The following is an 18,166-nucleotide window of genomic DNA, read 5'->3' on the forward strand; positions in this document are numbered from 1 at the left end:
AGTCTGCCACCTGCATCTCCACCATCTGAGTTAACTGCTCAGATGATGGCAATGGCAGGTTGTTATCCTCTTGCTTCACAGAGGAATTTCATCAATATTTGCTACAGCACGGAAGCATTCCCAGTCCAGGTGAAATTTTGGCCTCCACTGCAGTCCTGGGAGATTGGGAGTGGGAAGAGGACACTGGTCCTTCCCCCTCCATTCCCTAAGATTGCTGCCTCCTTCCCTTAGCTTTGAAAATTCAATCTTCCCTTTCACTACTCTTCTTGCCCCCCTCAATCCAAGACATTTTGGTCCAATCCTATACTCTTCAACCAGGTCTTAAAAAATCAGTGTGGATTCTCATATGAATCTTAGTCTTCCTTTTATCACCTCAAAAAGAAATAGAAAAGAGTGTGAAGCCATTCCTAAATGACAGTTTCATTTGAAATTAAAAACCACTCAGCTTTGGAAAATCCTCTTTCAAAAAAGGTTCCATGCCAGGAAACTGTTTTACTGACATGCCTCCTACCTTACCATCAAGATGCAGGATTTCTTTCATAGGAGTTTGTAAAAATCCCCAAATTCTAAGTACTTCTTCAGCACTTTCCTGATAATATAGGAAGCATTTATTTGCTGGTCATAGCACTTTATGCCCACATCACTGTTTGCCTCATCAAAGCATAAAACCCCATTATTTGGGACAGCTGTTTTTCAGTCACCTTCAGAGTTTAGTAGTGACGAGAATTCTATTTCTGAAGAATTTCCTTTACTGCTATGCCATTCCTTAAAGGGTATTTTTAAAATCTAGAATTCTGGCTGAAATATGACCTCGTTCTACTCCTTCAAAGGCAGGATGTGCTAGGTTTTTGTTTGGTTTGTTTTTTGTTATATGACAGTTAAAATATTGAGAATGGCTGTAAAATAATTTTTGTATTCTAACTATTTTTATTCAAGGGCATTTGGTTATAAGTCAGATATATTTTTACATTCCCAAATGAACTTGGTAAACTGGTTACCTACCACAACTATTTATTACCATTGTCCTCACAACTTTACAGCTGCCTTCATTTCAGATGACCTGTTTTTAAGTCTTCATTACTTTTTTTCCAGCTCAGTCCTGTGTGGAAAATATCTGCCTAACTCTCTGGTGGGACTAAATGTAGATGTCTGTCCCTGAAAATGGACATTCTGTCAGAGGCTCAAACTGCTCTGCTTTTGGTGGTTGCATGGTTAAATCCTGTCTTAACTTTTTGGTACCAGTCATGTAGTATGCTAGTAACTTCCAAGGAGGTGATGTCAAAATGTGATTACACATTTTCCTTCAAGAGAAAAAAATAGGAGCATATTTGTTTTGCAATGGATCTGCCTGGGAAAGGGCATCTAACCTTCCTGCTGTACCTGACAGAATTTGATCCAGCCTGCCAGGGTATCCTATTTATAATTATTTAATATAAAAATACCTGCAGCAGGAATAGCTATAGAAAAAGTCCTATGGAATATTTCATGTTTTGGTCAAATTCCCAAAACATTTTCTCTTTTCAATTTTGAGGAAGTTAATGCCAATATATAGTTGTTTTTCCTAATTCTTGGTCTTCTGATGAAATCACACATTTTCAGTGAAAGATGGTGCAGAAAACTTAACATTTCCACTCTTTTTAAGTGGCAATTTATTTCTTTTATACTTACTCATGCAATTTCTGCCTATGTTGAAGTTATAAATGAAATACATATAGGCCTTATGCAATAATCCTGTAGATTGTTGCATTTCATTTCAGCTGAAGAACAGCTTGTGTTCTTATAGTGAAAACAGTATGTTATATTCTTTTAATGCATAATGTCAGTATTTTCATTAATAGTGACTTGTTATTTCTACCCTCATTGGACTTGGGGAACTCAAGCTGGCCCATTGATTTATTTCAACCACTTTTTCTTATGGACGTATTCCTCCATTGTTGTAATTTCCAGAGGATTTAAAGATAATTTAGGACCTGCTTAATGATGAAAGTTGATTTTTCTTCCTGTTCAACAGCTACAGATGCAGTGCTTCAATAGATGCTCACATGGTCTGTCTGCCTGAACCTGGGATTTATATTGTTTTAAAAATGTTAAAACTCATTTATTATTACATTTATTCTGTTTGCTTCTATATGTCTGCTACAGGTCTTTAATTCTAAATGGTTGCAGATGCTACAGCATGTCTCACTTTCCAGCTTTTCCAGAAATTGACACAATTGCTTCCTTCTATTCTGCTGAAAAGGTTCTGTCACCTAGACTTAACATTTTTCAAATCTCAGCTTTATGGTTTAGGGGGAATGGAATTGAAATGGAGTGTTGAATTAATCCTATGTGATCTAAGTGCCCCTCTGAATCTGAAAGTATGTTTCTTCCACAAATAGCTCAGTTACTTGGAAAATTGTTAGTTTCTATTTGGCTTCCCCAGTTTCACTATTAATGGTTATTTAAATACTGTGTTCTTCTTTTTACCTGCTTTTTTTCAGGGAAAGACTTTCACTTTTATCCTTTATCAGGCTCACCTCCTAATAATCAAGTCATAGAATGGTTTGGGTTGGAAAGATCTAGAGTAGAACCCTTTCATTATTCATTGCTATTTTTAGGAAATGCTGTCATATTATTCCCATTTTGCTCTGATCATTTCCCACTGAAGTATTATTGTGTTTTATTTATCCCAATATTTTACAGTACTCCTTATACCTGTAAATGAATCAAAATTATTTGCTCATATTTCACTTCAGAGTCTTCTTTTAGCTAGGGATGGTTCTTGTTCTTTTTTCCCAATGCACTTTTTGTTATTAGTTCCTTGTGCTTCTGTTGTGGTTTCTGGTTTTCTATCTTAACGGGGTTTCCCATCAGAAATTCACTTCCTTTGGTTAGATGAAGCCAAAGAAGAAGCTCCCTGAGAAGCCTTGCTGACATGAGCATTTGGACCAATATACTGGGTCTAGTTGTAAGATGGAGGCTTTAGATATGGGTTTTCCATGGAAAAGCTGATCTGCCAACTCATGCAACTTCAGCTTTCATGCTGCTCTTCTCTTTTTAAGCCCTAGGAGAGGTAATTCCATGCTTAGACCTAACCTCTGCAATAATTTATCAGAATATCTAACTTTATGACTGTAATTATTCAATGGTTCTTACTGAAATCTATTACAGATCCAATGTTAGCCAAATAAATAAATTTTAAGGTTGGATCATAACTTACAATCCACATTGAGATGGTCTCCAATGGGATATGCAAATATTTCATATTTAGTGGTAAGGAAATTAGTCTGATGGAGATAATCTCTCATTTCAGGCTTGAAATTCAATTTGTAAAGCACTTTCATTATCTTTGTCTTTCTTAAGGTAAAAAGCTTCACACATGAGATGTACTTTGAGATAATGACTAGGCAAAGCTCTTTCAAAAAATGAGACCCAGTAAATAACTATAAAGAGCTCTTACGAGAATTAAAATGCCAAAATGTCATTTTTTTTTGGTAACCAACTGCAATGCTTTATAAGGTAGACAAAAAAATTAAAACAAATCAGGAATTCGGGGAAGTATGTGCAATACTAAGGCTGGCACAGCAAGTTTCTTGTGACTGTAGTCAAAATAATAGTGGTGTCAACCTGTTTGCAGGAATCATCTGATCCTTTGGCTTTGGTGGGTCTATACCAACTTTCACCAGCTAAGGAAACAATACTACTATAATTCCACTAATTACAGTAAAAATCTATATTTTGCATTGCAGAGAGTTTGCCGTTTGTAGAATTATTTGTAAGGCCAGTGAAGCATTTGAAATTATGATATATCCTTATCTTTTAATATTTGAAATAATAAAAAACTGTGTGTTTTAATGTATAGACTAAACTTTTCCAACACAAATGGGAGACTTTTAGAGTCAGTTTCATAATCTGATTTGCTAATACAATATCATGCCATAATTGGTTTTTTGTTTGTTTGTTTTTGTTTCCCTTTCAATTTGGGATATTTTTGTATGTGTTCTATACTAAATTATCTGAATAAAATAATGGTAAACAATAGGACTGAGGCTAGTCATTAACTGCACTTATTTTCTTTTTGTGCTTGTTTGTAGGTTTGATTTTGGTTGGGTTTTTTGGGATTTTTTTTAAGGAGAGTTTTCTTCATATTCCAGGGCTGGGAATGTGAATTCAGGGATTTTCTGAGCCCACTAATTTGAATTTCAGACTGCATAATCATTCGCTGTGAGATATTCATGCCTAGATTATCATTGCACACTACATGTAAAAGAGGAGGCCCCTCAATGTGCTGATCCCTGTTCTTCCTGCATAGAGCTAAGGCTTCATCCTGGCTGCAAGAAACTTTCCAGTTTCTTTTGAGCCTTGGATGGACCATAATGTCAGAAATTTTGAAGTACTCTGGTCAGCATGGTTAGACTCAGGAGGGGAGCACAGGCATGTGATCCCTCAACTTTTCCACTTTTAGGGAGACAGTATCTGCAGTGGTGTAATTATTGTGAATCTACACCCATGAGGGTTGAAGGCAAGGTTTGGCCAGAAGAGTTGTGGCAAAGGCATCTGACAAGGGCCAGAATAAGTATGGAAACACATAAAATCTCTGTGGTTATTATGTTCAGGTTATTTTTTAATGAAGTGCCTCTATTTTGAGGGGTGTATTTGGGCAGTTACAAATTGCCTGATGTTCAAAAAACTTCAAGAAATCTACAAATGTCGAGTGAAAAACCTTGCTGTTTCAAGTATTAAATTCCTTTAGGAAGGGCAAGACTTGTTTTATTCTATATTTGAACAATGCCTCATGCATTATGCTTTCTTGAACTCTCTGACAAGTGCTGTAATACACTGGTTCTGGATTTTATTCAGATGTGAAAATGCTTCTACTGTACCATCACTTTAAGGTATCTTTTATGCCAAGCAGAGATGGAAGAAAGTTCTGAAACTTCAGCAATAATTCTGTTGTTTGAAGTTTATTTTTAAAACATGGAGGAGGAAGAAGAAGAGCTCGATGTTGTGGTTTCTAACGGATACTCAAATTTTGTTATCAGGCACATCAATTGTTTGAGACATTAAGATGTGAAGAGTAAGTTCTCTTTCTCAGACTTTCATCTGGAATCCATCCTCTCATCCAATGCAAAAATCAAAGGAGTCTTTCCTCTCTAATAGTATGTGTTAGTAGAGGTCATCGTGCTGCCAGTCTTGGCTGCACTGTGATGTGTTGAGGAGTGAGCAGTGAATGTCAGCTGACACTCAGTCCTCAGCTGCACCTTCCTCTGCCTCCTCTGAGCACCTACAGGGAGGTAGGCTGGGCTCTTGCTCTAAGATTGTATTGGGCCAAAGACTCAGTGCACAAAAGGGCTGCAGAGTTTAAGACTCCCCTACGAGACAGCATTTGCTATTGTTCCTATGCTGTGTGTTTGTGCTGTGTATGGCACTCTCACGTTTCCACTGAAAACAAACCTTTTGATGACCTGCCTTCTGGTGTAGCCTCTCATACGAAACAAGAACTTTCTGATAGAGCAGTTTGATTTAGGAAGATGGATCATTTTAGTGGTAGTAAAACCATTAGCTTTCAACTCTTGACCTTCACCCTCTTTTACTACGCCCAGCCAGCAGCCACACACCCTCACCACTGCTTGTGCACTTTGTGAATTTAACTTAACTTACTGCTATAATGTATTTAGTTGCTGATTTGGGTATTGGAAAGCAAAAAAGATAAACATTAAAACATTTTTCCTTCCCCTTTCCCAGGGTCAACTGCTCTCCAGACACATCTCCTCCCCTCTTGTTATCTCCACAGGTTATACTCAGTTCCTTTGGTGAGGCAATGAGTGGTATAGGGGTTTGGGGTCAAGACATCGTGGTTTCTCTCTGCTGCTCCTTGTTTCTCACCCTTTTCTTCCACTGCTGCTTCCTTCTTACTAATTTCCTCTACTCCACTATGGTCACTCTGTGGGTCACAATCTCTTTGCAGTTGTGGCTGCTCAATTACAGAGCACCTCCAAGTCATCTGACCTTGCTGTTCCCTCATTCCCTTGTTTCTCTCCTTGTCACATTGCCTCCTTGTCCCTTCTGGTTGCCAGTTAATTTTTTTTTATGAGCCCAAGTTAGACCAGAGAAGTGGTGCAAAATAGAAGCTGAAGTCTAAAAAAATACATACATATATTAAGGTATTTCACTAAAAAAAAATACATCCTGAAACTTTTTGGTGCAAATTTTGAAAGGGCAGCTTGCATTTGAAACCAGCAGAAATGGTTGATGGCATCAAATTGCCTTCACTGAGTTTTCATAACCAGTCAAGTTCTTGACTAGGTTCTTAGTTGAGAGAATATGCATAAATAATGTAATGACTATTTCACAGCAGTTTTATGGCAAATGCTGAGGAAATTCTGAAAAATGTGCCTCTGAAAGACTTGGGTGGAAAGAGCTATGGCACAGACTTGATTTTGTCAGCAATAAGAATCTCTGAGCTTAAAACCACAGAGTTCTGCTCCTGTAGGATTCATCATCATGTCTTGGAGCTTCTCAGAAAGTGTTTGGCAAATCATCAACTACAACTTGTCTGAAACTGTACTCAATGCTCTACTCAATGCTTTTGTAGCTTGGGCTACAAACATGAGCTTTGAAGAAAACCCTGAAATTCTTTCAAACTCTTATTCTCAGATCTGCTTTGGTCCACTTGTTACACTGAGCTAGGAGGATAAAAGCTCAGCTTCCATTGCAATCTATGTGGGACAGATAAGGGATGTGGGATTTTGCCCTAGATTCACTCTACCATGATACCAGTGACAGATTTGTTAGAAGATGCCATAGACAAAAGAAATCTCTCCCAATGCTTAAACATGTTTTGGACCATTTAGTTTTATTTATATCAGTATAAATCACTCCCTTTTGTACAGAATGAAGGGACATGCTAGCTGTTTATACCTATACTCTCAGAAAAATCCCTAGGCAAAACACTTCCCTAAAATCAGCTATTTAATGCAGTCCCTTTGCCAGCCCTTTGCTGTGGGAACTCAGTCTTTCTTTCATTTCCGAAACCAGACAGATTATTGTCTTGTGTGTGGAACTGAATTTCTAGGTAAGTGTCCAGGCTTCTTTTTTAAGCTTATTTAAGGCATGCCTTTTTTTTCTTTGGTATGAATTCATTGTTGTAAGTGGTATGACCATTCAATACCTATAACTGCCTATACTTGTGCAATTTGATTTTGCAAAGCTTTGAGTTGACTGTAGATGTTCTGTCAAGGTCTCAGTTTGGAGTCTGAGTTAGGAAAAATCACTTTAAGGAAAGGGAATTACTTAAACTTAGGGGGAAAATATGTGGGGATCTTTAAAAAGCAGAGTCCTGTCTTTAATTCCTATATTTCTATGCCCCAGGAATCTGTGGCCACCATTGCAGATAAAGGACTGACATTGCCCATTCTGGTTTTAGAACAGATTTGGATCAGATCATTCAATACTTATTGCACTGTACTCAGAGAGAAATATCCCACAGATTTCAGTGAGGTCAATTTACTGAGTCACTAGGATTCCACCATATATGCCTGATTTGAAAACACTTCTGCAAATTTTGATTGTATCCTATAACATACTTACCTGAGGCAAAATTCCCAGCTTAGAACAGTCACAATTCATGTTGGATAAAATGCTTCCTCAGTAATATTTATGTATCCTGTCTCTCCTTTGTGTTTCGAAGCCACAAACAATAATCAAGTACTTAATGAGTAAAATATTGGTATATTGATTATTATATTTACAGTTTTGAAATAATAACATAAATAAAAATTGCAAGGCAACAAAACCTGACTATGGTTTTCTTTAAGAAAGATAAATTAGAAAGGAGGTACTAATGATATGTTTCTAAGTAATATTATTCATGTTAAACTGGCTGAAAATATGTCTATTTACACTGCTTACTAAGCAATCAAATTTGCCTCTGGACCTCACAATTAGTCTGAGTGTTCATATACACTGTATATGTTCATATAGAGTCATATGCCAATCTATATTAGAAAAAACTCTAAGCTTGCTTCAACTGTGAACCTTTGGCTGTGAACCAAAGGGACTTAAACATTTGCATTTGATGTAAGTCAGTATTTTCTTGAGGAAATTAGAAGTTATGTTGACTAAGACTCGATGTCAACAGTGACACATTTTCACTTCATAATGTCTTTAAAAATGTATTCGTGATAATGTGGATAATAATCTAAAAGTTGTAGTATTAATGAAACTGTAAACTTTTAACAAAAAATAATTTGAATTTTAAAAAATACATTGTAAGTATTTAGTTTAAATATCAGCTTCTAATAATAAATCTCTTTTATCTGTGTTATTAAAAATTTTACTTCATAACTGGAAAATATACTGAGTTGCTTAATTTAGTTATTTTAATTTATGCTCAGAGAATTAGTATCTGTTTTCAAACATACAATTTTAAAAATATTGATTCTTTTAAACAGGATTCAAGTCTTGATATCTAAATAATGGTAAGTCTACAACACCTATATTCTCTTTCATTATTGAGTGTTTCAAATATGCTGCAGAAGACTCAGTCAAACTCAAATTTGAGGTATCTAGCTTTTTACAGCAAGGCAAAATTATAATTTACGAATAATAATTTGTCACAAATAATTTATAATTTACAAATTTATAATAGTTTAGTGAAAATCCACACTTGGTTTCCTGTAGTGTCATAGTGTAGCATTTCTCTGCATAACTGCTTCAGAAATTATGTGTAATTATTTTTGTCATGTCAATGTTATTGATGGTAATTCTGCCTCCACAAACAATGTTACACAAGAGGTAAAACCATCTCTATATTACAGACTATAAAACTCTCCACCAGCAGCAACACCCTAAACAGTAACACCATAAAAGAAGTTATGTAAACTTCTTTTGCAAATTAAGGAAATGAACCTTGAAACATTTGACAGAGTGAGTTATGTTGCCCGTGTGAATTGTCTCACTGACCTCAAAGGAGTAAGAACTTTCTCATAATAGTAAAAGATTATGGTGGTGCCTCAGTGCCTGCCAAAGATCTATTCCAAGAGGATGCATATTCTATATGATCACTGCATTTATTTGGTATGGGCTGATTGGCAATGTTGGAAGAACCAGCCTGGTCTTTTCTGGATCCTGACACCAAAATGTTCTTGCAGAGCTTTCCTGACCACGACGTGCTGGGCCAGGCTTTTGAAGATGCTCTAGAAGTGCTGCAGCAGCACTCTGACAGAGAAATGCAGTGTCCACCAGGTAACAAACACCCTCATTCTATTCATTTCCCAACTCCTATTTTTAGAGGAAAGCACCTCTTGAAACATACAGGTGGGAGAATAATTTCCCAGAAGTGGATTAATGGTATGTTTTGGGAGAATGAAAAGGAGGAAAATTATTTCAAAGGTTTTCATCCCTCCAGTAGTAGTGCCCAGTGTGGTGAGTATCTTCCAGTTCACAGCACAGGGAAACTGTTGGACTGGCCCTGTTTACCCTCCCCCTATAGCCCAGGAGCATTGAGCTCACTTTTGCTATAATCAGAGGATATATGACTGCTGTGCAACAGCCTTTTCCAATTTTAATATTTTAACTTCAAAATGCCCTTCTGCTATGCCATGAATCCCAATGCAAAAGAAGAAAAAAAAGACAGCAAGTGAAATTGATTTCCTCATTTAATTTTTTGTGCACTAATATATGAATCTTAAATACTTTTATGCAGGATTGATCATTTGAGTCTGGATAAATAATGGAGATTTTTTTTCCTTGGCCTCAAGAGTTGTATACCTTACAAAATCTAAAATGCAAGAAAGCTGCAAATTATTCCAGTTCTGGCAAGGTTTTGGTAATTAAATTACTATAAAATTTAAAATTTGTGTTTGGTGTTTTTACACTGTAAGCAGAAAAGCAAAGAAAGGAAAATAGGAGGCTACATTACAAACCCTATAAGTCCAGAACAAAATACCTGCTGTCTATTGTGTGAAATGCCTTTCATATGAGGAAGTACATTTACATATTATCTATTATAAAAGGCAATGTAAATAAAACCAGTAGGGCTGTATCTTCAGCTGCTGTTACCAAATTTTTGGTTTCGCTGCACTGGTAATTTCCACATGCTGGAGGACTCACTGAATATAATTGCTTGCAATCTTCTTCCTTACATAGGTTATTAGGGCTGATGGAGTTACCAAACCTTTGCAATGCAGTGTTTAGTCTGTCCCCAGCTGCATCCACATCTCCACTTGCAATAGATACACCCATACCCTCCAATATCTTCTTTTGACCACCTGCAGTGGGTAATTTTTTCAAATGTCTTTAGTCTGGTGTTTTCCTCTGCTTCTTTTAAGCATCACAAGTTCTTGGGCTCCTTCTGTGTCATTCTTTCAGGCACTGCAGATGTTCTGATGCTCCCCTAATTCATTCACCATTGGAGACTCTGACTTGCATTGTACCACTGGCCTGCACAACTGCCTGGGAGTCCCATTTCCTTTCTAGGTGTTTATTATTGGAATCTTTATTTATCCAATTCACTATGTCTGCTGGTCTGCAGGGCCCTCTGTTATCCAGTAACCAAACAATTTAATGATGCTATGAAATAGATGACATTTTATCTTAAAAAAAATTGCTTTTCATTATGAGGACTAACAAAACCAGCCCAAGGGTGTCATCAGCAGCATCAGTACAGATTTTGCTGGATAACCTGCTGAGATGAAGCATCTTGGCTTAGGACATTTTATTATCTAGAAGGCAGCCACAGGATAAATGCTTTCTGATAGGCCCAGCACGATATTAAATTATTTGCTGTTGTGGTTTTCTTTTTTCCTTCTTCTCTCTTTTTTACTCACTTGGTTTTTGCTCCCTCCTCCTAATTGCCAGGTTATAAAAACTGCCTGTCTGTGATCAACCACCACCACCACCTCCGAGCAAGTCCCAGTTACTGTGCAGCACCATCTGTAGAGGAGCAAGGGTATAGCTGGAGAAACCTGATTGTGAGTGAACTCATTCCTAATGATAGTCAGACAACTGGAAAACTGATTGCTCATTTGGGATTTCTGATACTAATCATTATGCTAGCAGTAACAGAAATTTGGTCTGGCCAGGCATGATTCAGATGAACTGCCTTGGGAAATATTTTCAAGATGTGATTAATAATATCTTTTTAGGAGTCAGCAGTTTGCTTCTGATGCTCTTCTGTGGTTCATCACATAACATGACAACTAATAAGCAAATGTGCTAGGGAATTGGTTATAGGAAAAAAGGCTTCTTTGTACTATCTGGGAACAGGCAGAGAACTACTTCCAATCCTGATGTAGCTTCTGCCACTGTGAAAAAAAACCATGACTTTGATTTTTCCAACAGCAGTTTATTCTAAACTTCTGGAAAGACCATCATTATCTGAGCACAGCCTCAGCCATTAAAGTCCATATGCATTCTTAAAAGTACGGGGAGTGTGGTCTCCAGAGTGATGGAAAATGAATACTGCAGGGGAGATAATTTCAGGGAAACAGATTCCATGAGAGCCTGTTTTCAACCAGCAGTTGAAAGTCCAGAGTGAGGCAGTTACATGATTTTGCCTCTCAGCTTCTCCTCTGGTGGGCAGCTCTTGCCCCAGGCATGAATTAGTGCTGCTTGTTACTGGCACACCACACTGAGTGCCTTCATGGTTGAGAAAAGTCTTCTAGGGGTGAAGTGATGACAAGTTTCGTTTTGAAGGCTTCAGGCAATTAATTACCACAAGTTTCTTTTTATTCAGAGAATGTACTCTATTAGTAACTTTCCATTGTCTTAATTCTTGAAGAACAGTGCAGCGGATTTTTATGCAGATGAGACTGTCTACCATACACTGCAGAATGCTCCAGAAAGTCAAGTGATGCATGCTGCTGCTGGCCAGCCAAAAGCAGGGAAAGGTCTGTAAAAAGATCATATCTTGATGTGTAATTTACCTTACTTTAAAAAAAACCTCTTGGCAAATCATGCTTTCTCCTTTTCCTATTTTTTTAAATGTTCAACAGGAAAGAAAAGTAAACATTTACTAGTGACTAGGATACAACTGCTAGTGTTCAATTTCCATCTGCAAAATCTTATAAGATGTGATAAATCTGCTATGGAATTATTCCATCCTTGTTTAGTGCATGGAAAACCAAACCAGAGATATGTTTTACTTCAAATCATTTAGGATAAAGTCTGATGCAGAGAAGCAAATTTAGCTATCAATAACATATTTATCCACTTACACAACTTATTTTATGTGGCCCAACAAGCAGTGATTTTCTTTCAGGTTTATTACATACATGAATATTTTTGCACACCAGATTTTATGCCTTTCTTAGTTTACTTTTCAAATCACCTTTCAGCTTTTATCACTTCCAGTGTGCATTTTTATGGCTATTTTTCTGCTTCTTCTGGTTCACTTTACTTGAATTGATACCCATTTTACAAAGAATTGTCATTGCAGTACTTCATTTTTTTAATGCATTCATTATTGGGGTTTTTGGTGGGGAGGGACTCAGCATCCTTTCAAAGTGCTGGATGAGATTTTCGTAGCTTCAACTCTGAGCTGTTGTACCTACTTTTGACCATGAAGCCTTTTTAAGTAGCTTCCTGATTTAGCTGCTTTTTTGAAATCCCCTTTTCTCAGCTTTAACCACATGGTGTCTATTTTTGGTGCTGTCTCTGCCCATTGATGTTGAGCACTGTGGTCTCTGTTGCTTAATAGCTGCTGCTACTACTACTACTACTACTACTACTACTACTACCACTGCTACCACAGACTCTTTGGGATGGTGGGAAGAGTAGCCTCTCTCAGTTTTCTACTTCAGATATCTGAAATTCATCACTGCAAATGAAAACTTTTCAAATCCAGAAATGTTGCTTTTCCAAGTTTTATCCACTGGGGAATTTTACATGCCAGTATCTGATTTGACCTCCAGTTATGACTGCTCTGCTAAAGTAAATTTCCTAAATTCCTTTTACACTGTCATCAATCTTTTTTTTTTTTTTCCAGAAGACAATCTGTGCTTAGTTGCAAAGTGACTAACTATTCTTATGGAGTTATTTTATGTCCTCTTACAGATTTCTTTGTGCCCATGGTGATATTCCTGCCAGAAACTGTGATTTGGGGAACTGTTTCCACTATACTAAATGAATTTAGTCCTCCCAGTTTCTTGTTGAGACATAAGAGGTTTTCTGTCTGCTAGCAAGTAGTGTAGTTTTTTAGGAACAGATCTGCAGATTAAACCATCAGCACTGAGGGCCCAAACCCTGTATTTAAAGTGTTTAACAAAATTTTATTTAGGGCAATCTTTAGGCTGGTCACAAGTTCTGAAGGGTACACTGACTTGGATATGCTTTTGGAAAGCATATTTTGAGGTAGGTTTCCTCTGAAAAGACTCTAGTTAATTAATGACAAAACCATTCCATGATGTGAACTAATGCTCAGTAGAGTGGAGACAGTCAAGAGGCACTTCAGAATTGAATTAGATGCATTTTCCCTGAGACAATTAGGCAGCTTCAGGACAATTCAGCACTGAAGTCTGATGCAGATGCTCTGAATCACCTTCTGGAGGAACCTGATTGTCTCCAATCACCGTATAATAAATCTGTAGGCACTCAACTGCTGGCTTAGGCTGATGTTTAGGGCCTGAAAATGAGCATCACTGGCTTATACAATGAGATACAGGACTTTTAAGTGACCCCATCTCAAACTAGTGTGTAGCACTTCGAGGATAACAGCTGGGCTCTGGAAACACAGCTGCATAAACACATAAGAGCAAATAAGCCCTCTCCAACAAAGACATCAGCTAAAGGTCCTTGTGTCTAGAAATAAAAACTTGGGCAGAAATGACAGCTGAACTAAGAGGCCAAACAGCCCTGAATCAGGTGCTGCTGCAGACATGGCTACACTATCCTTTTCCAGAAGAAATTTAGCCCACAGTATTCCGTGGATTTTCCCCTGGTCTTGTTTGTTCTACCATCAATTATAAGGATAAATCAAGTTGGAGGGGACCTAAGGAGGTTGCCTACTAAGAATTGTTCTCTGTGGCAAGGCAGTGTCTTCCATGTGTTTCCTTTTAAGCTTCTTAGTAATCTGTGTGTATTTCTAGTAGAATATCTACTTCCAGTCACAGGCCAATTTTTATTTAGATAATGAAACTTTATTAATTTTTTGGAAAGTACCTCTGATTTCAGGCTCTTCTTCTTCCCAGTCAGACTGTTAACTTCTCTCCTCTTTCCTTATCACCAGATACAGAGTTACTGTCATCCCTGACAGATGTCTTGGCTTGACCTCAGTGTTCCTTAGCAACTGTCACTTTTCCCCCTTTCCCAGTTTAAAATAGTCACACAAGATAAGACTTTATGAACTTTAGGTGCAGCTGCTTATTTCCACTTTGGTTAAAGTGGAAGATGTTCTTCTGCATAGATTCTCTCTTCTGCAAAATGTTCCTCTTTGTCTGATAATCTTAAATTCTTCCTCCTTACAGCAGTTTCTTGATCACCCTTGGCTTTGGGAAGGGAACTAGAAATACTTCATAGAGGAGAATCCACAAAATCTAAGTGAAACTAAATAAGCCTCACTAGGAAACTGAAGTTTGAGAACTGAGCCTGTGGAGAGAAGCACTTAATTAAGTGGCAAATATTTCAGTACCAAGCTTGCTTTATTCTGCAAGGGAATGCAAACTGGCACTTCTGCAGATTTTTACAATATCACAGGGTACCAGAAGATCTAGCTCCTTCTTGACTACATGAGGTTTCTGGCTAAAACTAACCAGCTTTTCCTGCTCACCCATTTACCCTTTCTTATATCAGAGACTACCCTGCATCCCCAAAACTTTCCTGAAACAAACCTGACAAAACTAAACCATCTCAAAATCTCTGAGTTTTGAAAAAACAGGGAAAACATTTATACAAAAACATTCAGATTGGCTTTCCAGAACCTCTTCCCTGCCCTGTCTGAGGATGTAATTTCCTACTGTGAGTTCCTTGTGTGCATCTGCACAGCATGTGCCTGAAGACAGATGCTTCTGAGACCTACCACACAGTGAAGTCACCAGATATTTGTCATGATCCCCACATAACCTGCTCTTGAAAGTCTAATGACCAAATCCCTTTCTGTCACCACAGATCTGTACATCCTTCAGAACTAGAGCATGGTGCTGATAATGTCAAGGCTGTGGATTTAAACCCTGTATGAGCTATTCACTTAAGAGTAGGGCTTGATGATCCCCTGGGTCCCTTCTCACTCAGACTATCCTGTGACTCTGTGTTGCTCACATCTCTGTGATCCCATTTGCTATTGCTGGTCTTCCACTGAACAGTTTATACTGATCTTTTAATTTGTTACAGCATACTAGGTCTGGCTATGCTTTTACCTATAAGACCCTTTCCAGGAAAAAGACAACTACTCATCTTTTAAAACAAGCATGAGTTCTGTTCTGACCTTTTGTGATCTATTTCTTTATAGGTAGAAAAAAGCTTCGACTATTTGAGTACCTCCATGAGTCTCTGTATGATCCAGCTATGGCAAACTGCATCCAATGGGTGGATAAGCCAAATGGTGTCTTCCAGTTTGTCTCCAAAAACAAGGAGAAACTTGCAGAACTGTGGGGAGAAAGAAAGGGAAACCGCAAGATCATGACTTATCAGAAAATGGCCAGAGCACTGAGGAATTATGGAAGAACAGGTGAAATCATTAAGATCCGTAGGAAGCTGACATACCAGTTCAGTGCTGTTGTTTTAAAGAGACTTGCTCCATCTTATTTCTTGGGAAAAGAAACCATTTATCATCCCTACATTCAGTCTAATCAAGAGTATCAGGGTGCAGATGACTGGACCAGTTACAATAATTACATGTACAACAATGGTTATGCATTACAGCATGCTAACAGCTAGGCTTACCTGTCACATAGACAGGCCTTTGTTATCCAGCAATACTTTCCAGCACAGAAACTCTTCTCTCTACATAGCTTTTCCTTTAAGATATCATACAAACGCATAAAGAGGAAAGTTTAAAAAAATGTATTGGCCTAGTTTTGTTCCTTTTGATATTAATGGTAAATAGTCATTGCCTATTGAAGAAATCCAGCAACTGCAGAAGACATTCTATTCTTGATGATGCTAATCAAAGGAATAACTGTAGTTTCAAGCTGGTATATTAAAGAATAGGACCAAAGCTTTTTTGTGTTTTGGTGGACATCAAAGATCCCATTGAGACAACACTCACTGGAAGTTTTATGCATATCTCCAATCAGAATTTAGATGATGTTGTACCATGGTTGCTGCATCCCTGAATTAGAAAGGGAAGAGATTTTCCAACTGTGTGAAGCTGCTGTCTGCTTTTTTTACCAATGTTCTTTATAAAATGACATTTTCTGAGTGAATGCCAGGCTGAATGATAGAGCCCACATAAGGGTGCACCTGTTGAGCAAACTGTTAATCCTTAACCACTTAACATATCTTAGCACAGATCCTCACATGTGGTATTAGTATTGCCAGGTGCACATTTTACTGTTGACAGTGAATTCTTTGGACCATGAGAGAATTAGTAAAGGATTGTGCTTTTGATTAATTTTTTATTAAGTTTTGTACAGTTCTTCCCCCACTAATATGAGGAGCTCCACTTTTATCCAGCAGTTCTGTACTGACCTTAAAAACATAGCTTTGCCATTTATTTTAGGAATTATAACTTTATAAATAAAATTTCACTTCTTCAGCTCGTTTTCTAAATGGGAATGTAGCTGAAAGTCTCAGTAATTTTACACTGTCTTCCTGGGGAAGAACTAAATTTAGGCAAAAAGAGAGTAAAGGCTCCTTATGTCAGGATAATGCCTATAAATCTACTTTTTCTCATATTTCTTTTATCTGATTAACTTGTATCTTCATATGAGTTGTCTTTTGTGCTGAAATATTTCCATTCAATCATGTTCAGTTCCAAGTTCTGCATTTTGCACTGTGTAGGCCTGGATATTAATAAAGACAAAAATAATTTCTGTGCAGAGGTATAAGTGGTGGCCTGATATGTTTGATGAAGCTCATTGAATTTGGGAGCTGCCCCTTGCTCTCACTCCTGTTTGCTTGTACAGGGTTGTAATTTGATGCAGTAGACACAATGCAATGCACTCTGCTTAAGCAAAATTCAAGGTTTAGGGTGGGTACTTTGTTAAGATGGAAGATGTCTGCTCTTAGTAAAATGAAGCACATTAAATAGCACTAAGAAGAGGCCCAGACTTTAAGTGAGGGGTTTGGAAGGGGCAGTGGCCCTGGACCCACAAGGTGGCACCAGTGGACAGCTCTTCTCACCGAGGCTGTGGCACTTGCAGCCCTCCAGCTCATTTGTTCCCCAAATGTCCCTTCAGGCTCCTTTTCTTCCCCACCACGTCTGGTTTTTTCACCCTCCTGCACAGCAGTGCTGCAGATGCAGCAGGAGCAACACGGTGCCTTTGGAAATCACCACCAGCTCCAGCCGTGGCAGATACAGAAAGTGTCGTGGCACCCTGGGGACACCAAACCCACCAACTAAAGCAGGTGTGTTATGCCAGCAGATCACAGCTCTGTGCTGACTGCCCTGACAGTGGTCAGGTTTACATCTGAAACTCAGCCTCGTCTCCAAAATAAATCTGGCTCAGCTGATATGGCTGAGGGTGATGCAGGAGGAAGAAATAAAACTGATCTTTCTGATTTAGGCTTCAGGAGTCCTGCAAGCAGAAATTACATCAAGAGCCTTACAGACTCTGTGAAGGGACAGAACTAGAGCACTTCAGCAACATGTTTTATCTACCCCATCTTGCCTGGCCTATGCAGTGCTTACATATGTGTGTGCTGTTCAGTAGAACAAAAGCAGGAGAGATTCTTAGCTTCCAGATGAAAAATTATTTCATTTCATTTAGTTTGGCTTGAATTTGACTCCAGTGAAAGTTTCTCACTTTGGTAGAACTTTGAGCACCCATCAAGTACCTGCTTCCACCTTGTGAGGCATCAGATGTGCATTCTGGTGGCAGCTGGGCCAGACTGCCCTTCCATCCCATGTGCAGATGGAGGCTGTGTCCTGGAGAACACTGGGCTACCAATCCACACTACTTACAAGCTGAGATCTTCACATCACATCACATCACATCACATCACATCACATCACATCACATCACATCACATCACAGACCTGCACGTGTGGGTTTACAGTTAGTGCATTGCTTAGTGAGTGTAAAAAGAA

The 18,166-nt window shown here is 38.1% G+C and overlaps 1 protein-coding gene across 2 annotated transcripts; it reads left to right on the plus strand.

The window, feature by feature from the left end:
- Positions 1 to 6,988: 6,988 nt before the first annotated feature.
- Positions 6,989 to 16,940, plus strand: SPIC (Spi-C transcription factor). Of its 2 annotated transcripts, XM_056515650.1 has the most exons (6): positions 6,989 to 7,054; positions 8,433 to 8,459; positions 9,132 to 9,225; positions 10,840 to 10,952; positions 11,762 to 11,870; positions 15,425 to 16,940. In XM_056515650.1, the coding sequence occupies exons 2-6, from the start codon at positions 8,457 to 8,459 to the stop codon at positions 15,850 to 15,852; spliced, it is 747 nt and encodes a 248-aa protein (XP_056371625.1). In that variant the 5' UTR covers positions 6,989 to 7,054; positions 8,433 to 8,456; the 3' UTR covers positions 15,853 to 16,940. The 2 variants fall into 2 exon arrangements, with proteins under 2 accessions (XP_056371625.1, XP_056371620.1); XM_056515645.1 differs by lacking the exons at positions 6,989 to 7,054; positions 8,433 to 8,459 and having other exon boundaries at positions 8,939 to 9,225.
- The last annotated feature ends 1,226 nt before the right edge of the window (positions 16,941 to 18,166 follow it).

The sequence above is a fragment of the Oenanthe melanoleuca genome, chromosome 1A (genome assembly GCF_029582105.1).
Source record: "Oenanthe melanoleuca isolate GR-GAL-2019-014 chromosome 1A, OMel1.0, whole genome shotgun sequence".
Classification (NCBI taxonomy): domain Eukaryota; kingdom Metazoa; phylum Chordata; class Aves; order Passeriformes; family Muscicapidae; genus Oenanthe; species Oenanthe melanoleuca.